Source organism: Podarcis liolepis, assembly GCF_965112155.1.
Source record: "Podarcis liolepis genome assembly, chromosome: 8".
Taxonomy (NCBI): Eukaryota; Metazoa; Chordata; class Lepidosauria; order Squamata; family Lacertidae; genus Podarcis; species Podarcis liolepis.
Genome location: NC_139560.1, coordinates 1965638 through 1990830, shown reverse-complemented (window position 1 = coordinate 1990830; position 25193 = coordinate 1965638). Strand labels below are relative to the sequence as shown.

Sequence of the window (25193 nt, the reverse complement as noted above, 5' to 3'; positions counted from 1 at the left end):
CCCTCAACCTCCTCTTCTGGAAACCCAGCCAGATGGGCGGGGTACAAATAATAAATTATTATTATTATTATTATTATTATTTAAATATTTGCTACTTCTGCTTCTTTTGATTCCTCGATTTTAAAACCCTTCAACTAAATTATTTTTTATATTCTTACCATTTTCATACCCTACCTTTCCCAAATACACCTCACATTTTGCTGCTTCCCCAGTTATTCCTCCTCGCCTTGTACACTTGTAAGTTTCCTGGTTTCCAAGGCGCTAGTCCTCAGCGCTCCTCCGAAGCTCCGCCCCTCCCGTGATGTCATGACGCCGCGTCCAGGAGGCGGGGCTTCATCGGCCCACTCCCGCGAGCCTCCTCCCCATTGGCCGCCGAGGCGCGGCCCCGCCCCCCTCTCCGGCCGCAGCCAATCGGAGCGCGGCTGGGCGGGGGCAGCGCGGCCCGAAGGCTCGGCGGCTTCGGTCGTAGTAGCAGCAGCAGGCGGCGGGCGGCGGCGCAGGTTGGGCGGCCGCCGGGCGGGCAGGAAGGAAGGGGCGCCATGGAGCTGCAGCGGACGGTGAGGAGAACCCTCGACCCCCCTTTCCCCTCAACTCCCCGTTTTCCCGCCCTTTCCCTCAGCAAGGTCGTTACCTCAGCTTTTCCCCGCGGACGTCTCTTAGGAGCATTACGGTAGCAGCTCCCCCTCACCGCAGGTCTGTTTCAGGCTGCCCCTTTAGGGCTGAATTACGGTAAATCCCCCTCCCTCCCGCGTCTCTCTTCGGGGCATTACGGTAGCGCCCCCTTTTCTGGTGCGCTCATCGCTAGGCATTACGGTAACCCCCCCTTTTTTCTGCCCCACTGAATTTATCATATTTATCCACCCCTCTCCTTGCAACTGGGGGCATTTCTCTCCTTTATGCACCCCCGACACCCTCCCCCAGCTGCAAGCATGGCAGGAGTGCCCCTTTGCCATGCACATTACGGTACTTTCTGCCCCCCCCCATTCCAGTGTGGGGCTGGGAGCGGGGAGGGGGCAGCCCTGATTCTTTCCTGCAGGGGGGAGACTCTCTCCAGAGCTCATTGGTTTGGGGCTGAGGAGAACAGAGAACGATAGTGATAGTAAAATAGTAAATACGTAAAAAAAAACAACCAGTAAAATAGTAAATAAGTAAAAAAATAACAATAGTAAAAAAGGAGTGGGGCTCTTAGGTGCCCCCCCCCCGATCCTGGTGATCCCTGTTGAGGCTCAGATCCTGGCCCCCCTTCGTAATATATTTGATGAATTATTGTATTTTAATATTTTGCTGCAAGCTGCCCAGCGTGGCTGGGGAAACCCAGCCAGATGGGTCTGGTGTAAAGAATATTTAATAATAATAATAATAATAATAATAATAATAATAATAATAATAATAATAAATAATAGCAGAGCCTCTCTTTTGCTGGAAGCTGCCCAGAGTGGCTGGGGAAACATTGGCAGAAATGTGGTGGCCCATTCTGTGTGCGGCGCATGAAAACCATGTTCCTTTTCCTCCCCCGTATGGAATTTGCTTGCAAATGACTTCGCGGATGTTGTGAAATTACTTTTTCCCAAGCAGGCTCTTCGTTCCACACTCTTCTCCCTCCGTGCTGTTTATTGCCGCTCAGATCTTTGCGCCCGTTCAAAGCTTCTTGAGCAACTCATTCCCAGAAACGTGCGCTACACATCAGCTGTTTTCCCAAAGTGGGTGGTGGCGCCACCTGGGACAGTGGGATTTTCCTTGGGGGGCTCTAAGAGGAGAGGGGGTGGCAGGAGGAGGTGTGTGTGCAAGAAGTGCAAATGACTTTGAAAAGCTGGTATCCCCGAATCAGGTCCATCAATTTTGTTGAATGAAATAGTTTGAACTGGATTTTGAATGAACGTGCAATTATTTCTTCCTGTTTTGAATTCTGCTGTATAATTCTCTTAGCGCCGATCATTCTGAACAATGCTTGTTTGGTTGTAAGTCGATTTGGGTTGCCCTGGGCAAAATAAAGCAACGAACACGTTTAGTAAATGATAATAATTATAGAGCGAGCATCTAATGTTTATTGGATGGATTTCCCCCCTAAACTGATTTTTGAATTCTGAATTTATTGCTATTCACATTTTATACTGTATTTTATTCTGTTTTTTGTTGCATCAATGAAGTGTTTTAAATTCGTTGCAAGCCGCCCTGAGCCTGGTTTTCTGAACCCCAAAGGGCGGGTTACAAATAAAAAAATATTATTATTATAGTGGGGGAGGGCAGTGGGGGTGAGTTAATGGAACCCAAGGGTGGTCTGAAAACGTTTGGCAACCGCTGCTAGATCCTTTCAGCTGTCTGTGCAGTCCAGAGGGCCGGCCGGCTGTCAGCTGTGCTTTCTTCCAGCCTTGAGATGTTCCCAGCGTGAGGAAGAGTCAAGACCCCTCTTGTGCCTGCGCTGGTTTCCTGCCTGCAAGGACAAACTGTGGGCGTGAGGCTGGAGGCAGAAAGGGCCGCCCAGAGAGCTTGCAATCTTGGTCCTGACCTGGTTTTTTCCAGCACATCGGAAAAGAAGCGCAGCAGGAAGATTCTCGGGGGACAAATGCCCCCCACCCAGTATCTGTGGAGTGGGGCCTCCAAAGGGCAGGGTTGCCAGGATCTTCCCAGGACGTGGCTGGCATGTGCTGAGGTTGACTCATAGAATTGTAGAGTTGGAAGGGACCCCGGGGGTCATCTAGAATGCAGGAATCTTAACTGAGAAATAAGCACACCAAGAACTCAGGCCAATGTAAGTTTCAGTATTGCGAGTGGTCCCTACTCACAAGTCAATAGTAACAAAAACTAATCCATTCAAAAGTATGTATTCTGACAACAATTACAAACTCAAGTTGTTGTTTAGTCTTGTCCGACTCTTCCTGACCCCCTGGGTCCTCCTGTCTTCCACTGCCTCCCGCAGTTTGGTCAAACTCATGCTGGTAGCTTCGAGAACACTGTCCCACCATCTCGTCCTCTGTCGTCCCCTTCTCCTTGTGCCCTCCATCTTTCCCAACATCAGGGTCTTTTCCAGGGAGTCTTCTCTTCTCATGAGGTGACCAAAGTCTTGGAGCCTCAGCTTCAGGATCTGTCCTTCCAGTGAGCACTCAGGGCTGATTTCCTTCAGAATGGAGAGGTTTGATTTTCTTGCAGTCCATGGGACTCTCAAGAGTCTCCTCCAGCACCATAATTCAAAAGCATCAATTCTTTGGCGACCAGCCTTCTTTATGGTCCAGCTCTCACTTCCATACATCACTACGGGGAAAACCATGGCTTTAACTATACGGACCTTTGTTGGTAAGGTGATGTCTCTGCTTTTTAAGATGCTGTCTTCCTTGTTGTGGCGAAGGGGCTTGAATAACTCAGAGAAGCTACGAGCTATGCCGTGCAGGGCCACCCAAGATGGACAGGTCATAGTGGAGAGTTTTGACCAAACGTGATCCAGCTGGAGCAGGAACCGGCAAGCCACTCCAGTATCCCTGCCAAGAAAACTCCATGGACAAAGACATCAGGCATATAAAAGTTGACTCATAGAATCATAGAACAGTAGAGCTGGAAGGCACCCGGGGGTCATCTAGTCCAGCCCCATGGAATGCAGGAATCTTAACTGAGAAATAAGCACACCAAGAACTCAGGCCAATGTAATTTCAGTAGTGGGAGTGGTCCCTACTCACAAGTCAATAGTCAACAATCACAAAAACTAATCCATTCAAAAGTATGTATTCTGAATTACAAACTCAAGTAGAGATTACAAACTGTAACTCATAAAGATATTTATAACATAATAATTCGTTACAAAGGTTTTCTCTTTTTCACTCGACAATAAATGTTGATCCTTATTCCAGGTGTGGTCTGACCAAGGCAGAAGAGAGTGGGACTATGACTTCCCTTGATCTGGACACTAGACTTCTGTTGATGCAGCCTAGAACTGCATTCGCTTTTTTTCCTGCAGTCTCCTTGAGTCATAGAATTGGACAGAGTCTTCTGGGTGATCCAATTCATGCTGTAACCCACCCTGTGATCCTTGGATGAAGGGCGGCCTAAAAATGTAGTAAATAAAATAAATAAATCGTTGGGCACAATAATACAAAGCCTTCCAAATCAGGTTATTTCATGTTTTACTTATTTCATGAAATTTATATACTGCTTGATTGTAAGAACAGAACAAAACCACAAAGTGGTTTGCTATAAAAAGATGAAACAGTAAAATTATTGCTAAGAAAAATTAACAAGCATAATTTAAAACTGTCAGGAAGTTAAAATAACAATAGACTAAGAACAGGTAGAAACTCTCACCAATTTTCTAAGCATCTGGCTAGGCATTTCTAAACAAGAATGTTTTTGGCAGGTGCCAAAATGAGTACAATGAAGAGCATCAGGCTGGTATCAAGTGGCAAGGAGTTCCAAAGTGTGTCTTACCAGTACAGTATTAAGAAACTGCATTAAAAAAAAAACCTGTAAAAATTCCGCTGCAATTCCTCAGGACTCTTCCTTGCAGAGCTGTTTGTGGCAGAATAGGAAGGTGGGCAGAACAGGCCCTGAGGTGGGCTTCACTTTGCCCCCCCCCCACCATTTGGGGGGCTTAGAGAGAGGTCTCCCCCGCAGGGCTGCTTGGCTACTGGTGCTGTGGGCTGCCCTCACAGCATCCTCCATAGCTATGGTTTCTGCCTGTGCCTTGACTTTTCAGCTTTTAAGAACGGTGATTGAAAGTGTTTGCCCTTGATCCAACTTCTTTCCTCCTCCTGCCCATTCCTTTTTTCCTTTTGTGTCGTGTCTTTTTTATTATTATTAAAATGGTGAACCAGTAGGCCAGGATTGTCTCAGAGCTAAGTTTTCGTAAGCCACCCCAAGAAGCTTTCCGGTGACTAAAAGCACATAAATGCCGCAAATAAAATAAAATAGCCGATTGCTGATGTGAGGAGGCCCAGAATGGTCTTGGGAAACTGTGTCTGGCGTGGTGGTTCAGGGACCTGGTGCGAGCTTGGAAGGCGCCACACAAGCCCCAGCTCTTCCGAATACTCCTTTGGTGCCTTTAGGCAAGCTTCTCTTCTCTCTGCCTCAGTCTTCCCAATCTGCGAAATGGGTGCAATCCTGTTTGCCTCTCTTTCCAGGATGCTGCAAGGATTGCCGGACCCAACCTTTGAACACCTTTTGCACATCAGCGGGCAGGTTGCCAGTCCATGTATCGCAGAGGGACCTTTGCTCTGTGTATTTGCTGCTTATCAGCTTTCTAAAGGCGCTTTGCAGATGGTTTGAGATCGGATGGGAGAGGAAGGCGGCAGCCTGCAAGCTAGCCTGGCCCTCTCCTTGGCCTGGTCTGTTGTCCTGCAGATGTTCTCTCTGATATAAAGGCCACTGTCCTTGCTAGCTGCCTCCATCCCGGGGAATGAGAACAGGAGGCCAAGGTCTTCCCCATCCCCTCTCTTGTCTCCATGTCCCCCTGTGCCAGCAAGTTCCTTTCTTTTAAAATAAATACATGTTTTTTTTTGTTTTCAAAAGTTCACGCACATAACCATCACCAATGTTTAATTTATCCATTGACTTCCCACCGCTCCCTCCATGATATTTATTCATCGATGCTGCATATTTTAACTTACAATACTCCACATATGCATCCTAAATTATTAGCCTTTAGGTCGTTCTACTGTTGCTGCTCTTTCAAATCTTTCTTGTGTTTTCATGCAACAATAATAGTTCTTTAGATATTGAACACGAACATGAAATTTATTACGGTCAGAGACCAGCTTGAGGAACGCAAATGGAACTGCAATCCCAATAGCAAAACAAACATTTAAAACAATATACAACAATGGATTTATTTTATTTATTTATTTTTCAAAAAAAAATTATTGGTTTTCACATTTATCACATAAAAAAGAAAAAAGAAAAACATTACAATACACAAAAACAAAAAAGGATTTTTACTTCCAAATCCTAATTTCATTACATTGACAACAGACTTCCTCGAATCCCCTCTGACTGAATTTCATTATATGCCCTGTTTAGCAGTTCTCCAAATTCATATTTCTAATAATATTAACTTCTTTCATTTACTTACTTCTTCTCCGTTATTAATATTCTAATCCTTAATATTTATTAACAACGTATTTTTATTCTACCCCTAAGCCTAATTATTACATCCAAGAAATTTCTCTTTATCTTATGTTACAATATTTAGCCAAATATTCTTTAAAATTCTTCCAATCCTCTTTGGTCTCCTCTTCTTTCTGGTCGTGGATTCTTCCAATCAGATCAGCCTACTACAACAACAATGGATTTTAAGTTTAAAAGTGCAATAGGCATATAAACACATAAAAACTTCTTTAGCTATTCTACAAAAAGGTTCCTGGTCCTCAAAGAATGCTTCGCCATTTCAACCTCTGGTTTTTGCTGTTAGCTTTGCCAGTTCTGCTTAATCCACCCTTTCCATGGCCTGTTCTTCCTTCGTTGAAACCTCCTCCTCGTTCCATATTTGAGCGTGCAATATTCTTGCTGCTGTCGCTGCATACATTAAAAAAATTAACCAACGTGCCCACAAGTTTCCATCCGAGAGTGCAGACCGTTCTTTCGGCTTTGGGGAGCTGGGTTTGACATTGCTTGCACCCACATTCACCCCGAAACCTCAGCTGTCCTCACGGCCTAGGACCCTCATACCTACGGGACCACCTGTCCCAGTATGCCCCGCAGAGGTCCATAAACAGCAACACCCTCGAGGTCCCGGGCCCTAAGGAAGTCAGATTAGCCTCAACCAGAGGCAGGGCCTTTTCAGCACTGGCTCCAGCCTGGTGGAACGCTCTGCCTCATGAGACCAGGGCCCTGCAGGATCTGATTTCTTTCCGCAGGGCCTGGAAGACAGAGTTGTTCCACCTGGCCTTGGGCTTGGAATCAACTTGATCCCCTACCCCTCTTTCCTTTTTCCTTCTGTGATGGAACTCCTATTTGGGGACTTCCCTGGCTTTTTTCTGGCCCATGTAGGACCAGTCTGGATAGTTAGCCTTGACGAAGACTTGACGTTTTCATCCCCCAAAAGTTTTTGATTTGAGTTTCCATTGAAATGAGGCTGTATTTTAATATTTTAATGTCGTACCGTATTTTTCGCTCTATAAGCTGCACTTTTTCCCTCCTAAAATGTAAGGGGGAATGTGTGTGCATCTTATGGAGCGAATGCAGGCTGCGCAGCTATCCCAGAACCCAGAACAGCGAGAGGGATCACTGCGCAGCACTCCCTCTCTCTGTTCTAGCTTCTGGCTTAGCCGTACTCTGTCCCTTCCCCCACCTCCCGGAAAAGCCCGCAAGAGCCGCGCTCCCTTTAAAGAGCCACGTGGAGTGTGTGTGCAACCCGTCAGTGATGGGCTGCCCTTCTCCCTCCTCGGGGAAAAGCCTGCAAGCGCCGCACACACGCTCCACTCGGCTCGTAAAAGGGAGCGCTGAGCAGAGCCTGGGGTGCACGCAGGCTCTGCTCAGCGCTCCCTTTAAATAATATTTTCCCCCTTGCATCCCCCCTCTGAAACCTAGGTGCGTCTTATGGTCAGGTGCGTCTTATGGAGCGAAAAATACGGTGTTTTAATCTTGTTTTTAAGTTGTATTTTAATCAATTTGCTTTTATATCGGGTGTTAATCACCCTGAGGCTGGTCTTGGCTAGGGAGGGCGGGGTATAAATAAAATTTATTATTATTATTAGGGTGGGCCTTCCTTCCCTGGGGCTCTCAGCCATGTTAAGCCTCTCTCTCTCCTCTGATTCCTCAGGTCCAGATCTGCCGCTTTCACCTGCTGCTCTTGCAGCGCAAGAAGACCCCTTGGTTGATCTCTGCCCCCCAGTGCAGACAGCGCTCCGATTCCCAGCCATCCAGGTATACCTCCTCCAGATGTTTAGGAATCCAGATGTTGGTAGTCCCAAACACCTGAAGGCCGCCAGGTTGGCCAAAGCCATCGCAGATTTGTAGAGCTGGCCGGGACCTCCAAGGGCCATCTAGTCCAACCCCCTGCCATGCAGGTGCCCCCAGCGGGTTGGTCTAGATGATCGCTGGGGGTCCCTTCCAACTCTGCAGTGCTGTCTAGCGTGCTTTGCTTTTCAATGGATGGGGAAGGGGAGGTTTCCGTGCGGAATGAGGGCCAGGTGTTTGTGGGGTGGTGCTGTGGATCTCTGCTCACGCCTCTGCCCCACTGCAGCTCTCGTCGACAGAGGGGGCTGCTGAAGAAGGCGTTCCTGGGGCTGTCCGTGGGCCTCCCCCTCGCAGCTGGGATCCGCTACTGGATGGCCGAGACGCCGGAACGGCGAAGGATGAGGCTGCTGATTGAGGGACTGGGGCGCTTTACCAGGTGGCTGGCAACACACTCTTTCCTTTCCCCTTTCCCAGGGAGGGAGGGATTTTGTTTAATTAATTTATTGATTGCATTTACATCCTGCCTTCTTTGCTGCAAAGGACCTCAAGGTGGCTGTCCCTCGTTCTCCCCTTTCCGTTTTAGCCTCACAACCATCCTGCAAGGGAGGGACGTTTGGCTGAGAGTGAGGGGCCCTGAGTTAATTTTTTCCAGGTGATGCTAAGGTCCACATATATTTACAGTGGTACCTCTGGTTGCGAACAGGATCTGTTCCGGAAGCCCGTTCGCAACATGAAAAGAGCGCAACCTGCAGTGGTGCATCTGCGCACGCGCAGGTTGCGATTCACCACTTCTGCGCATGCGCGTGACGTCATTTTGTGCATCTGCCATGCGCGAGCGGCGAAACCTGGAAGTAACCCTGTCTGGTACTTCCGGGTCGCCGCAGGACGTAACCTGAAAGAACGTAACATGAAGCAAACATAACATGAGGTATGACTATACCAAAAGAGAAAGTCACAAGTCCTGAATTTTCCCCTATTTGGGGGCAGTTGAGGTTCCGGCAGCCGTTAGCATCCATGTCAATAGTTTCTGAGAGCTGAACCCTTTCAGCTGATTATCCCATAGATTCAGTGAACAGAGCTGCGGCAAAGTTGCAGTGAGTTATTTGAGTATTTCGGACATTTCTTGACAATCCGTTGCCCAGAATTTGAATCCCTGTGGGCAGTCCCACCATAGCTGAGAAAAGTGCCTGTTTTTCCACAACCCTTTCAACAGTTCTGGGATGTTATGTGGGCAAGTTGTCATGTTGTGCCATGCCATCCTTATAGGATTTTCACAGAACACACTCTCACGTAAACCGAGACTCACCCAATTTGATTCAGATGACCGTAGCCCATCCCATGTAGAATCCTGAATTTGTATGGACAGGTTTTTCTCCCGCTCAGGTTTACAGCCTAAAACAGCGGACCAGAAGAAATACCCACTAATTCTGTCGGGTGCAGAACGGTAACTTTCCTTTTCCTCTCTCGCAAAGGTCCTTGCAGTTGGGAATCCAGATCTCCCTGGATTACTGGTGGACGCACCACATCTCGTTGCGGGGCCTGGACGAGGTACGGTTCCCTGCTGTTTCTGAAGCTCTGAGCCGTTCAAAGGAACTCAACCAGCTCTCAACTAGGGCCAGGGCCTTTTCAGTACTGGCCCCGATGTGGTGGAACGCTCTGTCCCAAGAGACTAGGGCCCTGCGGGACTTGACATCTTTCCTCAGGGCCTGCAAGACAGAGCTGTTCCGCCTGGCCTTTGGTTTGGACTCAGTCTGACCCTTATGTTTCCCTCCCCTTATGGTTTTGATTTATGGGCTACAGTAGTACCTCCAGATACGAACGGGATCCGTTCCGGAGCCCAGTTCGCATCCAGAAGCGAACGCAACCGCGTCTGCGCATGGCTGCTTCTGCTCATGTGCGTGACGTCATTTTGACTGTCTGCGCAAGCGGCGAAACCCGGAAGTAATACGTTCCGTTACTTCCGGGTCGCCACAGAGCGCAGCCCGAAAGCGCTCAACCTGAAGCACATTTAACCCGAGATATGACTGTACTATTAAAATGGGGCTGCATTTTAAATTGTATTTTAACCCGTATTTTAAATTGCCCCCACCCCATTATGTTTTTATTGTAATTTTACTGGTGTTAGCCACCCTGAGCCCGGCTCTGGCCGGGGAGGGTGGGGTATAAATATTATTATTATTATTATTATTATTATTATTATTATTATTATTGCCAAGCAGCCTTGAGAGGCCCAGAAGGGTCTCAGTGGGGCAGCGGGAGCTGGATTCCTCGCCCTGAGGGTTTCCTTGCTGGATGCTTAATGCAGCGGAACGGGGTGGCAAAAGGAGTCCTAGAATCATAGAACTGTAGAGGCGGAAGGAACCCACATGGGGATCAAACCTGCAACCTTGGCGTTATCAGAACCGCGCTCTGACCAACCGAGCTATATCGAACGGTTTAAATGCCACCTTTTGACCAATAATAATTATAATTTATACCCCGCCCATCTGGCTGGGTTTCCCCAGCCACTCTGGGCGGCTTCCAACAAAGATCAAAAATACAATCATTCATCAGATATTAGAAGCTTCCCTAAACAGGGCTGCTCTCAGATGTCTTCTAAAAGTCAGATAGTTGTTTATTTCTTTGACATCTGGTGGGAGGGTGTTCCACAGGGAGGGCGCCACCACCGAGAAGGCCTTCTGCCTGGTTCGCTGTAGCTTTGCTTCTCGCAGGGAGGGAACCGCCAGAAGGCCCTCGGAGCTGGACCTCAGCGTCCGGGCAGAACAAAGGGCGGTGGAGACGCTCCTTCAGGTATACAGGACCGAGGATCACAGGGTGGCTTCCAAGACGTCGGGAGTCCGCCCGCCATATCCAGAGGGCTGCAGGAATACCCCCTGCCCCACCCTCGGGGCTGCCAGTTTCTGACCCCTTTCCCCCTCTTCCCTGTCGTCAGAACAGCCCAGGGTACAAGACCGTCCTCTCGGAATGCCACCAGCGGGCGGCCGACAGCATCGTCCGCGGCGCCATCCGGAACGGGGGCCTCTACATCAAGCTGGGCCAGGGCCTATGCGCCTTCAACCACCTGCTGCCCCCGGAGTACATCAACACCCTGCGCACGTTGGAGGACCGTGCCCTCACCCGCGGCTACAAGGAGGTAAAGGAAGTTTGCTGCCATTCCTCCCACCGCGGGCTCGGCTGGGTGGGAGCTGGAGTCCAGCCGCTTCAATCAGTTGCTTCGCTTTTTTACAATCGGTCGGCAAATGACTCTTTTGAAATAAAGAAGTGGAATGGGCAAGCTCTCTAGCGGCCAAGGCTGGCCAAAGCCGGCTTAAGCGTCTTCCTCACGTGTCATTCTCTGCAGGTGGACGAGCTCTTCCTGGAGGATTTCAAAGCCAAGGCGGACCAGCTATTCCTGGAGTTCGACTACCAGCCAATCGCCGCTGCAAGCTTGGCCCAGGTGCACCGGGCGAAGCTCCACGACGGCACCCCGGTGGCCGTGAAGGTCCGTGGCTGTGCTGCCCCTCTCCCCCCCCCCCATTACAGTGGTCCCTTGGTTCTCAAACTTAATCCGTTCCGGAAGTCCGTTCCAAAACCAAAGCGTTCCAAAACCAAGACACGCTTTCCCATAGAAGGTAATGCAAAACGGATTAATTCGTTCCAGACTTTTAAAAATAACTCCTAAAACAGCCATTTAACATGAATTTTAGTATCCAGCGATACCATTGATCCATCAAATGAAAGCAATAATCAATGTACAGTGGTACTTCGGGTTAATTCGTTCCGGAGGTCCGTTCTTAACCTGAAACTGTTCTTAACCTGAAGCAGCACTTTAGCTAATGGGGCCTCCTGCTGCTGCCGCACGATTTCTGTTCTCATCCTGAAGCAAAGTTCTTAACCTGAAGCACTATTTCTGGGTTAGCGGAGTCTGTAACCTGAAGCGTATGTAACCTGAAGCATCTGTAACCTGTGGTACCACTGTACTGTACTATAAAATAAACATGACAGTATTGTAGATAATAAAAGTTAAAATCTTTATTTTTTCTTACCTGTACTGATGATAGTCATTGTTTGGACGGGGGGGGGGCTTTTATCAATTTCCTCAGTCACACAATCGATCAATCAGTAGCTGAACTGGGTTCCACACAGTCACAAGAACAAAATAACCAAAAAAGCCTCAAAAACGCAAAATAAATAGCAAAAACAAAAGCACTAAAGTCCATTTGACTTTTGAAATGTCATTAATTTTGCTATCTAGCAAGACCATTGATCCATAAAATGAAAATAATGAAAAATGAAAGCAAATAAAAATAAAATGAAAGCATTAATCAATGTGCTGTACTATAAAGTAAACAAGACAGAATTGTAGATGATAAAAATCATCATCCACACAGTCACAAAAACAAATTAACCAAAAAAGCCTCAAAAACGCAAAATAAATAGCAAAAACAAAAGTGCCAAACTTAATCCGTTCTGGAAGTCCGTTTGACTTTTGAAATGTTCAAAAACAGAGACGCAGCTTCTGATTGGTGCAGGCGCCCCGGAAACAATAGCCAACACCTGTATTGGACGTTCAGCTTCCAAAACAAATTTCGAAAACCGGAACACTTACTTCCGGGTTTTTGGCATTTGAAAACCAAGGTACCACTGTGCTCTCGGAAGGCTTTGCTCTGGGTCCTCTGCCGCCCCAGATTCCCAGTCTCTCCCTTTCCGCCCCTTTGCAGGTCCAGTACATTGACTTGCGGGACCGGTTTGACGGAGACATTCGCACGCTGGAGTTCCTGCTGCAGATCGTGGCGCTGATGCACCCTAGCTTTGGGTTCAGCTGGGTCTTGAAGGTCCTTTCTGGGCTCTTAGCTGGGGGGCGGGGGGGCGGTTCCCCTACTGTTTCCCCCACTGACTGCCATGGGGGGCGGGAATTGGAAGAAGTGGCGGATGGAAGGAATTTTCCCTGGAGCAGCAGGGCTTCTGAAGGCTGGTTGCTGGAAGCCACAGGATTGGGAGAGGGCTCTTGCACCCGAATCCTACTTGCAAGCTTCCCCCTGGGGCATCTGGTTGGTCACTGTGAAGACAGGATGCCGGTCTTGATGGGGCCTGATCCAGCAGGGTTCTTCTTAGGGAGGTCTCTTGAAATAGCAGAGCCTCCATGCCCAGGGACACTCTACTTCTGAATTCCGGATAATAGGGAACAACAATAGGAAATAGTGTTGTGCTCAGGATGTGCTTGAGGATTTCCCACAAGCCTCTGGTCGGCCCCCGTGAGGACAGGACAGGAGTAGATGTGGCCCCCATTGGCCTGATCCAGCCGGCTCCTCCTATTTTCTTAAGTAGTGACGGCCTCCAACTTGGATGGCTTTATTATTATTATTTTATATATTGCCCAATCAACATTTGATGATCTCCTTCTACCGGTCCACAATAGAAAGTGTCCTTTCATACTGCATCACGGTGTGGGATGCTGGTTTGACATCAAGTGATAGGAAGTGCCTACAGAGGGTGGTGAATACAGCACAAGATATTATGGGATGTCCCGTGAATCCGCTGGATGAAATAGCAGAAGAACATGAGGAAAATTATCAGGGATGATGATTCACACCCTGGCCGGCACTTTCTTGCTCTCCTGCCCTCGGGCAGAAGATATAGAAGCACGATTAGTCACACCAACAGGGTAAAGAACAGCTTCTATCCATGAGCTGTTAGGCTGCTGAATGAAAAGATAACAACAGGGCAACTGACTTTAGGGTTTGGTGGGTGTGCGTCAGTAAACGAGGGGAATTAAGACTAAGAGAGCTGAGTGGGGGGTGCTCCTGTAATCTCACTGTATACAAGTTGTACAAGTGACAATAAAGTATTTCAAACTATACCTGGAGGTCTCAGTGCGGCTCACAGAAAAGATCACAGCATATATAATCAGAATAAAAACAACAACCCAATACCACGCTCCTCCCGTAACGCTTCCTGGTCCCCCTTCAAAGCTCCCCTTCTCGCCCCCCAGGACCTGAAGGACACGCTGGCCCAGGAGCTGGACTTTGAGAACGAGGCACGCAATTCGGAGCGCTGCGCCCAGGAGCTGAAGCACTTTGACTTTGTGGTGGTTCCTCGGGTCTACTGGGAGAGAAGCAGCAAGGTGCGTCTCTGCGCATGGCGGCAGGATGTGGCGGCGAGGGAGGTGTCTCTGTGTGTTTGTGTATAAAAGAGCCATTGATCGTAGCGTTCCCAAAGCAAGGAAGGATTGGAATCTGATCAATAGAATACACACGAGGCTTGACCAGCAAAACTCTGGGAGGAGGTGCCCAGGTCGTAATAATTCCTCTCCACGCCTCGGCCCAGGTCGTTTTATTCACAAAAGAACTTTTTACACAGTGTTCGTAAGAACCAATCAGATTTCCTCTTTGGATTTCAAAAAACCCAACGTGGGACAAAGTCAGATCAAAATAAATTCTGTTAACTACAAAGAAACTATTTCCTACTTGAGCATGCATATGTAGTGCAGAGTAAATAAAATGAGAATAAAAGGAGGAATGCATTCAGCAAAACCCCGGAGGTCATAAACAGGAATAAACAGGATGGCAGTATTTGCCATCTCCTTGTGAACTCTCTTCCTGGCCCTTAAGATCTATCTAAAGTTTAAACTACATCAAAGAACCTACTATCTTTATGTACTGAGGATGCCTGATGAAGCAACTGGCCTGTGTTCCACAATGCTCATATGTGCCTGTCAGGTGTAGAGAAAACAAATGGCAGAGGTGGAGAGGCTTGTGGGATTCGATCAGAAATTATTGTCAATGAATGAAACCCAGTCAACGCCATGCTTTCATTGCAGACACAATGGCTTTTTCATAATTACTCATAGCAATCCCACGTGACCCCCACACTCTGGATATTTGCACCCCTCCAATTGATGGCTGGAGGTGGGTGGAGCAGAGAAATGAATGAGTTTGGGGAAGGAACTTGGCCACTTCCAGCCCAAAGGAGTGAAATCATTGGGGGGGGGGCTGTATTCTTACTCACCCCCATGCCAGTTGAAAGAGCATCTCCGCCATCCCCAACCTGGTTTTGGTCCAGGGGTTTTGGTTTCCAACTTGCATCAGCAATCAGGCAGCCCTGCTGGAGTTGTGGCCTGAGACACTGGAGGGCACCAGCTTGGGGAAGCCTGCCCTCTGTGCACACAACGCCCCCCCCCACCTGAGACAAGTACATTTTCTGCATTAGTGTGTGTGTGGAGGGGGGGAATACCAGCTTCGGGTCGTTCCCGCATTACATATTCTCGGGGTTCCAGGTAGTGTCCCCACAAACACCTGAGCAGGACTGCCCAATATTTGCGTGTGACTCCTCCATTACAGCGGGTTGAGCTAGATGACCTCTGAGGGTCCCTTCCAATTCTCTGATTGGCAACCCAGTTAGATGGGCAGCAAATTATTATTATTATATTATTTTATTATTTTATTATTTATTTTCTGTGGAAATAGAATTTTTATTTTTACTTGTTCTGTATCGTGCTGCATTTCACTTGCATGAGTCGCAAAGTGGCTTACGTGCAATAAATAATAACACTGGAAGCCATCACAGTAAAGGTAAAGGGACCCCTGACCATTAGGTCCAGTTGTGGCCGACTCTGGGGTTGCGGCGCTCATCTTGCTTTACTGGCCGAGGGAGCCGGTGTACAGCTTCCGGGTCATGTGGCCAGCCTGACTAAGCCGCTTCTGGCGAACCAGAGCAGCGCACGGAAACGCCGTTTACCTTCCCGCCAGAGTGGTACCTATTTATCTACTTGCACTTTGACGTGCTTTTGAACTGCTAGGTGGGCAGGAGCAGGGACCGAGCAACGGGATTCGAACCGCTGACCTTCTGATCGGCAAGTCCTAGGCTCTGTGGTTTAACCCACAGTGCCACCTGCGTCCCTATAAGCCATCACAATTACACCACAAATCATATTTTGGGAGGTGGGGCAAGGCAGGTGGGAAAAGGGTCACCAGCGAGTCCCTTTCCCCTAATGGCTTTGGGCCTAAAACCCAGATACGTTTAAAGAAGATTGGACAACGTTTATTGACTATATGGGAAATAATTGTGTACAGCTGAGAACGCTGACAGCATTAAGATAAATTCAGCAGGGTAAATAAGTTTTTATGGATGCAATAATGGAATACTGAATGGTACAGTTTTTGAATAATACGCAGGGATTTATGATACGTAAAATGAACTGTGGAAAGAAGAAGGGAAGTCTTTGATATGTTAAGGGTGTAAAATTAGTATTTTAAATTGTGAAACCGAAAATTTAACAACAACAGCAATAATAATATCAGATCTCTCTCCCTCTCGGGGCCTCAGCAGTCCATGGCTCAGGTTGGAAAGCAAAACAGGACTGTGCGTGCTGCTCTCTGGCTACATTTGACGTCCTCTTTCCTTTCTCTCTCTGCCCCAAGAGGGTCCTGACAGCTGATTTCTACGACGGCTGCAAAATCAACGACATGGAGGGCATCAAGAGGCGAGGCCTGCATGCCAAGGACGTAAGTGGGTGGAGGGGCAGCGCCGGGGGGGGGGGCGGGCAGGACAGAGGGACAGGGCAGGCAACAGCAGAGGCTCCGTCCCACGCTGGCTTGAACAGCTTGCCTCCTTCATGCACCACCCCAGAGGCAGCAGCACCTTCGCTTCGCTTCATGGCCTCCGAGGGAGTGGTGGGGTGTATTTGTATGTATTTTATGCAGAAATCGGAAGCGGCCTTCCTGACGGCTCAGGCTGGACATCCATTTAGGCCAGTGTGGACTCCCCTGATGGATAGAAGCCGTGGCAGATCTTGCAAGCTTCAGGGCAGATAAGAGAAATCCCTCCTTCACTCATCGCCTGATCCAGCAGGATTATGTCCTTTTCATCACCCTTTTCTCTGCACGCAGAAGTTCCAGGTCCAAACTATATGCTACGCTCCTCCTCCTCCTCCAAATCCTAGAATCCTGGGCTGTTGTTTCCTCTTGATGGGCAGCTGCCGCCCTCTGGGTCTTCCCCAACACTGGCTCCTTTCAACTGAAGGCGGCCGGGATTCCACCTTGGAACATCTGCATGCGGACTAATGGGCCCCGTCCCTGAGCGATGATTCCTCCCCACCCGTTTAATCTCCCTTGCATTCAAATCTGAGTTTCCCAGACTTTTGAGGACCGCCCCCCCCCCCCGGTTGCATAACTCATCCCCTTTGTTCCCCATGCTATTGGAAGCATTGTTCGGAATAGCAGTTTGCACGACCCAGCAAGGAAGATGAAAGCACAATAAGGTTCAGAACAGCGAATTGCACATTCAAAATGTTGCATTCCAAAGGCAAAGGAAAGGATTGGACCCTGATTAAAACAAAAAAACACGAGGCTTGGCTAGCAAGACTCTGGGAGGAAGTGCCAGCAATAATCTGTCACACCCTGGCCCAGATCCCTTTTATTAACAAAAGAACTTTTAGCGCAGCGCTTGTAAGAACCCATCAGATTTCCTCTGAGCATTTCAAAAAAACTACCACGTGGGTACAAAGTTAGATCAGAGAAATCCTTTTAACTACAAAGACTACTTTGAGCCTGCATACATGTTTTAGAGCAAAGAAAGCAGGAATCGAGGAGGAATGCTTTTAGCAAAACCCCGGAGGTCATAAACAGGCAGGAAAGGAAGGAAGGATGGCAAGGAAAGAGTATTTACCATCTCCTCGTGAACTCTCTTCCTGGCCCTTAAACTCTACCTGAAGATTAACAAACTACATCAAAGTTACCTACTATCCTTATGACCCAGGGTGCCTGGTGAAGCAACTGGCCTGTGTTTCAGAATGCTTATCCGTGCCTGTCAGGCAGAGAAAATGGGGCAGAGATGCAGAGGCTTGTGGGATTCAATCAGAAACTATTGTCAATGACTCAAACCCAGTCAACGCCATGCTTTCATTGCTGACACAAGGGCTTGCTTCATTTTTCAGAATTCCTCATAGCAATCCCACCTGACACCCCCCCACACACAAAAGCCAGTTAAAACCATTTAGTTTAGTTATTTCAACAGAATTGATGAACTTGATGCAGCAACACTAGCTCTCCAAAGTCCGAAAGGCTTTTGCGCCTTCATTGCCCCCCTTTCCTCTTAGCACCCCCCCAGGTAAGTTGAGGTGGGGGGTTGGAGGTGGAGAGGGGTTGCCTGCGCTCACGCAGAGGCCTGGGCTTCCCCATCATCCTGCCCTCCTGTGTTGTCTTGCAGGCCGCAAAAAAGTTGGTCCAGGCGTTTGCAGAACAGATCTTCCTCACCGGATTCATCCATGCCGATCCCCACCCAGGAAACGGTACAGAGGGCTGCAGCCAGGGAAGAGGGCAGGCTTAGTTGGGGCATGCGGGGTGAATTGGGGAGCTAACGTTAAATAAGTTGGAGTTCTTGTTATTAAATATACCAAGGAAAAAGCACACCAAGAACTCTGGCCAATATAAATTTCAAAAGTGGGGGTGGTCCCTACTCGCAAATCAGTAGTCAATTGTAACAAAAACTAATCCATTCAAAAGTATGTATTCTGACAAGGATTACAAACTCAAATGGAGATTACAAACTCAAGCTCATAAGGATATGTATAACACAATAATTCGTTACAGAATTAGAGATAAGAGTTTATGAGTAGAGATAAGTTCATGTTAGTCAATAGTCAAGATTCGACATGGTCTTAGTTTCAATCACTGAGCAGAAACCAGTTATGGATCAGAAACCAGGACAGGGCCCTGTTTCGATGTATTCACCATCATCAGCTGGAAGTATCAAACATTACATGAAAGTACCTTTAAATTCTAAATTAGCATAAATTATAAAACAAATTGCAAAACAGTATTATACAACATTTGGTTCCTTACCTAATTTTTAAGGGGTTGTGTAAGTTTCAAGAATTTGTATAAATATATCCTGTTATTTTCTACGTTTCTCAGAGATAACAACTGAAAATAATATTAATAATAATATGTGTTGAATCAAATTAAAAACTCTAAGGCAGCATATAATCATATGATTCCTCACCTAAGTGTGGGTAGATCAACGTGTATCTTGAGCTTTTCTGTGCGTTTTCAATTTAGAAGTGAGCCTTTTATATGCGCTTAAAGGGCTAGATGATCTTAAAGGCATAGAGTTCTAAAGTTCAGAGGACAGCTGCAGTTTAATTTAAAGGTCTTAAAGAAATGATGTATAATCCTGATAGCTATTGAGACCCATAGGGGTCCATGGTCTTACGTAAATGGATGTACCGGGCTTCCTGTTGCTCTTCCCTTCCTGTCTCCGACTGCTTGTAGTGGCCGTCAGGCCAAAGGATGAGATGAGATACATGGACACAGAGTGTGGGGTCAGGGTGGGATGGGGGTTCTGGTGTGGGCTGCTAGAAGCTGAGGGGGCATTCTGGGGGGGGGGGAGGAACGTCTGGTGCTCTGACCTTGTCTAAGAAGCTTGTGCAGGCTTACCTGTGCCTTGAGGGGCTGGTGGGAAAGAACTGGAACTGGGAAGCTGGCCGGACCTAGTTGCTGGGGCCCTTTCCGTGCCCCCCTCCCTTGTTTCCTGGAGAACATAGTCCATAACCTTCCTTCCCTCCCCCACCCCTTTTTATCCCACTCTGGGACCCCACAGCTAATTCTCCCCTGGTCTCCTTGCTGGCCCAAATAGGACTAATTCAGCCAGCTAGCCCTGGTGATCATCTAATGTTTATCGGATGGATTTCCCCCCTAAATTGATTTTTGAATTCTGAATTTATTGTTATTCACGTTTTATACTGCATTTTGTGCTGCTTTTTGTTGCATCGATTAATTTGCTGTTAGCCGCCCTGAGCCCGGTTTTCTGAACCGGGAAGGGCGGGGTATAAATAAAAAATTATTATTTATTTAATTATAACTGAGGCGAGAAGCATCTTCACCACCTGCCTCCCTCCTTCCCCTCGTCTCTCAGTGCTGGTACATAAGGGACCCGACGGAAAGGTGCAACTCATTCTCCTTGATCACGGCTTGTACGAGATCCTTCACGAGAAGTAAGTCAGCACGAGGACCTGAGTAATTTCAGGGTGGGGTGGTGGTGGGGGTATCGGGCTGATGCAATAGCATCCCACTTGGATGTGGTTTGTCTCTCCCCCCCCCCATTTTGGGGAGCTAAATATGTTTTTATTCCATTTTACAACGTATATAAAAACAGAGAGAGCGGCTTATAACAGCAGATGGGAGTTAGGTTCTAGTGTTTTGCCAAAACCTCAAATTGTGCGTGATTTGCTTCGTTATCGCCATACCCCAAAGTGAGCGGTACCAACGTCCAGTATAAAGACTAGGACTAGCTGCCTGAGAAACAGTTTCTACCCAAATGCGATTTTGGTTTTAAACGCAGTATAAGGTAGTCTGTATTGGAGTATATTGTATTTAAAAATGGGGTATCAGAGTTTTTAGGGGGCTAACCAGGTTGGGATAGCTGGGATAGCAGGCTTGTTGGGTTTTGAATGTCTTATGTAGATTTTTCAATTTCGCTGTTCTGTATGGGACAGTGACAATAAAGATGTATCGTGTAGGATTTTGGGTTGTTTTGCATTGACCGTTTGAGTTGCCAAGCTCGTAGACAAGACCAGTTCCTCTGACGATATATCTCCATTGCTAGCAGGTTTCCCATCTTGAGCCAGTGTTAGTCTGTTTCCCCAAAAGGCCTTTCCGGTGTTGGCCCCCTGGCAAGCAAGCTCTTGTGATTTTTGCTCTCTCCGTCTCTTCCAGCGAACGGGAAGCGCTGTGCAAGCTGTGGCACGCGATCATCTTGCACGATGATGCAGGCATGCAGATGTACTCCAAGCAGCTGGGTGTGAAAGGTGAGGGGGCAGCTGGGAGCCACTTGGGGGGGGCAGCCTTAAGGGTCTCCCAGTCAGCAGGTAGAATCCTTCCCCTTTTACACACATGCACACATTCTGGCTGAGGGTCATGCTCCCCATGGATTTTGTGTTTCTTTGAATGGGAGGTGCTGATTATTATTATTTACAGTGGTACCTTGGTTTAAGAACAACCCTGTTTACCAACTATTTGGTATAAGAACTCCGCAAAACTGTCAGTGTTCTGGTTAGCGAACTTTATCTCGGTCTACGAACAGAATCCAAACGGTGGAGGGGCACCGGCGGCGGGAAAGCGCGCCTCAGTTTAAGAACAGCTTTGGTTTAAGAACGGACTTCCAGAATGGGTTAAGTTCGTAAACTGAGGTACCACTGTGTGTGTGTGTGTGTGTGTGTGTGTGTGTGTGTGTGTGTGTACACACATACACACACACACACAGCATATATAAAACATAGTAAAATATCACACATTAAAAACTTCCCAATACAGGGCTGCCTTCAGATGCCTTCTGAACATCAGATAGTTGTTTATTTCCTTGACATCTGGTGGGAGGGTGTTCCACAGGGCAGGTGCCACCACTGAGAAGGCTCTCTGCCTGGTTGCCTGTAACTTGGCTTCTTGCAGTGAGGGAACCGCCAGAAGGCCCTCGGAGCTGGACCTCAGTGTCCGGGATGGATGATGGGGGTGGAGACGCTCCTTCAGGTCTACTGGACCGAGGCCACTTAGGGCTTTCAAGGTCAGCACCAACACTTTGAATTGTGCTCGGAAACATACTGGGAGCCAATGTAGGTCTTTCAAGACCGGTGTTATGTGCTCTCGGCGGCTGCTCCCAGTCACCAGTCTAGCTGCCGCATTCTGGATTAATTGTAGTTTCCGGGTCACCTTCAAAGGTAGCCCCACGTAGAGCGCATTGCAGTAGTCCAAGCGGGAGATAACCAGAGCATGCACCACTCTGGTGAGACACTCTGTGGGCAGGGAGGGTCTCGGCCTGCGTGCCAGATGGAGCTGGTCGACACCTGCTCTGCACACAGCTCCCGTGGAGGGTAAGGACAACAGGTTCTTTGTGCATCTCCTCCCCGTTCCTAGCTAATTTGGAAATGAGAAAGCGGATGTGGGTTTTCCTCCCTCCCTCATAACAGAACCCCAAAGGGGGTTAACCAGCAAATCTGAACCCTCACCCAGCACAGGGTTACGCCATGGAGTTTGCTCCTAGAAGAATACACCTTTTTGTGTATACAGCGGATGCTCAGGTTGTGAATGTGATCCGTGCGGGATGCATGTTTGCAACCCGCAGCATTCGCTACCCACGTCTGCACATGCATAAAGTGCGATTTAGCGCTTCTGCACATGTGCAACTCCCAAAACCCAGAAACAAGCCGTTCTGGTACTTCCGAGTTTCAGCGGTCCTCAACCCAAAAAAAAAGACAACCTGAAGTGGCTGAAACCCAAGGTATGACTGTACTTGGAACGGAACCCCTGAATAAAATGTGAATAATTGTTTTGGAGAGGCCAGCTTTAGGCTCGCTTCTCTCCTTAACAGTATTATGATCCCTGGGATGTAGATGGGCTGGCTTTCCTGAAGGTGCCGGCCTCCGTTCCTGGCGGAGGTGAGATCTGACTTGAGCCACTTCCCGCTTTCCAGGGGGTTAGACCAGATGGCCCTTGGGAGTCCCTTTCTGCCTCTATGGTTTCTCCTGCCTTTGCCCCGTTGCCCTGTGCTCATTGTGGGCGTTGCCCTTGGCGCCTAAGCCCCTCCTCTCCTCTCCCCCAGCCCAGGATTACTTCCTGTTCTGCGAGATGCTGCTGCAGCGGCCAATCAACATGGCTCAGCTGGTGCTCTCCAACGTGCTGACTCGCGAGGAGACGGCCTACATGCAGGACATGGCCAAGAACCGCTTTGACCGCATCATGCAGGTGCTGAAGGACATGCCCCGCTCCATGCTGCTCGTCTTCCGCAACATCAACACCGTCCGGGGCATCAACGTGGCCTTGGGGACCCCCGTGGACCGATACTACATCATGGCCCACAGGTGAGGGGGTAGGACGCCTTGGAGCCAGTGGCTGGAAACCACTAGGAGAGAATCCTCTTGTGCTCTGATCCTGCTTGGTTTCCCAGAATGGGCATATAGTTCAGCCGCTGTGAGAGCAGGAGCCTGGACTAGATGGGCCCCCCTTGGCCTGATCCAGCAGCCACTTCTTATGTCTTTAATAATCATAATCATAATCATAATAATAATAATAATAATAATAATAAATTACTTATATCCCACCCTCCCCAGCCGAAGCCGGGCTCAGAGCGGCTAACAGCAATAAAAGTAACACAGCATTCTAAAATCAATATTCTAAAATCAATTCAAGATCAAATGGCAACCACTGGGCAAGAGTTCTACGAGGATCACCAAAGGAGGGGGTCAGGCTGTGCCTTGGCCAAAGGCCAGGTGGAACAGCTCTGTCTTGCAGGCCCTGCGGAAAGATGTCAAGTCCCGCAGGGCCCTGGTCTCTTGGGACAGAGCGTTCCACCGGATCAGGGCCACGGCCGAAAAAGCCCTGGCTCTGGTTGAGGCCAGCCTAACCTCCCTGTGGCCCAAGATTTCCAATATGTTTTTATTTGAAGACTGTAAGGTTCGCCGTGGGACATACCAGGAGAGGCAGTCCTGTAGGTACGAGGGTCCTAGGCCATATAGGGCTGTATAGGTCAAAACCAGCACTTTGAACCTGATCCTGTACTCCACCGGGAGCCAGTGCAGCTGGTAGAGCACCAGGTGAATGTGATCCCGCAGTGAAGACCCTGTAAGGAGCCTCGCCGCAGCATTTTGCACCCGCTGGAGTTTCTGGGTCATTCTCAAGGGCAGCCCCGCTTAGAGCGAGTTACAATATTCAATACAATAATTTATGCCCTGAGTGATTCTTGCTCCCTGCAACCCACCCCCCCCCCCAAAAAAAACAGCACCAGGATTCAGACTCTGGTGTCTGTCTGTCTCTTTTAAAGTGCGGTGAGATGCTGGAGTCACATGATTAGCCAAAGATCAGGAGGGATCAACAACATCTTCTTCGTTCGCTGGATCCGTGCAGCCTGGAACACCTTCGTGTTTGAGTTTTCGCTCAGGTAAGGGGGTGTGTGTTTGTGTGCCCCCCAGATATTGGGCTGGGAGCCCTGACAAACGCCTACCTCAGTTAATTTAAATAACCAAACTGTTGCTCTCCAGCTGTTGGAGCAAGACTTACAGCCAGCCCTGCTGTGCTGGCCGGAGATTATGGGAGTCATAGTCAAGCATCATCTGCTTTCATGATGGCTGCTGAATTTCAAAGCTCTGTAGAAAAAAGTCACAGAACCGAGAAGTTGCACAGAACAAATGAAATACCGTGAAAATCCCTGAAATGAGAAGTAATCGACTAGAAATATTATCTTATGAAAATAAACTAAATAATAACAATCAAAAAGTTTAAGGGAAAAATTAGAAAAACCTAAAATTGAACAAAGTCTTAACGGGATGCCGGCTACAAACCTCGTTTCACTGAACTATTCAGTTTCCTCAGAATAGTCCTCAATCCTTTATTACTGCTCATTGCTTCACCTCGGTCGAGCTGGGATTATAATACTTCAGAATTTTGGGGAGTTATACCCCCTTTTTATGAATTTTGGTCATTAAGGTTTATGATTTTTCTATTTCCTTCTGAGGAAACGGAATAGTTCAGTGAAACGAGGTTTGTGTTTTATTTTCATAAGATAATATTTCTAGCCGATTACTTCTCGTTTCAGGGATTTTCACGGTATTTCATTTGTTTTGCAGTATTTCAAATCTCTGGCTCAGTTACTCACTTTTTCTTTTTGTCTCTCCTTCCACCACCACCCTAAAAAAAACCAAACCAGGTTCCAGGTCACCGCCATAAAGCTCACTACCTCTGTCCTGCGCTTCCTGGCTTTTGTTGGCTTCCTGAAGGACAGCAAGAAGCCGGGGGAGATCTACGAGTTCCTGAAGGCATAGAGCGGCTGCTGCTACGACCTTCTGCCGCAGGCTGGATCGCAGCCTTACCAGAGGATGGCCGAAGGCCTGTCCAGCTTGATCCAACACCAGGTGCTTTTCATGCCTGCAGAGGAGGACAAGGTGCTCTCCCACTTTTCTATTAAAAAAATTACCGGTGAGAAATGCAGGACCTGATCCAGCCTCTCTGCAGTCATCTGTTAGGCAGAACCAACGCCAGGGTGGGCTGCAGCCTTCCTGCACCTCAGATTCTGCTAGCCGCAGGGCTGAACGGGAGCCACGTTCCCAACTCCTTGCAGCAAACAGCTTGTGATAATAAATGCCCCGTTTTTATCCTCTGTTGGTATCTTCTGTTGGCTCAAAGTCTGGTGGGGAAGCTTCCCCACACATAGGGAAATTTAATAGAGTGGAGTGGGGGAGAGAGAGAGAGAGACCAGGGAGGGAGGCCTGTTTTGGCCAACTTGCTCCACAGGGGAGGCGGGTGCGATGAGTTCATCTGATGACAAAGCAAATTGGGTTTCTCTGGATGTGA

At 48.2% G+C, this 25193-nt stretch overlaps 1 protein-coding gene across 1 annotated transcript; it reads left to right on the top strand.

Annotated features, from left to right (window-relative positions):
* The first annotated feature begins 236 nt into the window (after positions 1-236).
* ADCK5 (aarF domain containing kinase 5) lies at positions 237-24999 on the top strand. Its single transcript, XM_083516749.1, has 15 exons — positions 237-557; positions 7742-7845; positions 8165-8314; positions 9351-9426; positions 10811-11011; positions 11219-11359; positions 12579-12692; positions 13850-13981; positions 16278-16361; positions 18064-18145; positions 19771-19849; positions 20571-20662; positions 22450-22708; positions 23668-23784; positions 24550-24999. The coding sequence occupies exons 1-15, from the start codon at positions 540-542 to the stop codon at positions 24662-24664; spliced, it is 1764 nt and encodes a 587-aa protein (XP_083372875.1). The 5' UTR covers positions 237-539; the 3' UTR covers positions 24665-24999.
* Positions 25000-25193: the final 194 nt, after the last annotated feature.

Excerpts from the sequence above, each read along its gene's own strand:
- ADCK5 (XM_083516749.1), top strand. Across the intron at positions 18,146-19,770 it reads CGATCCCCACCCAGGAAACG|TGCTGGTACATAAGGGACCC; the intron begins GTACAGAGGGCT and ends CTCGTCTCTCAG. Across the intron at positions 23,785-24,549 it reads GTGTTTGAGTTTTCGCTCAG|GTTCCAGGTCACCGCCATAA; the intron begins GTAAGGGGGTGT and ends AAACCAAACCAG.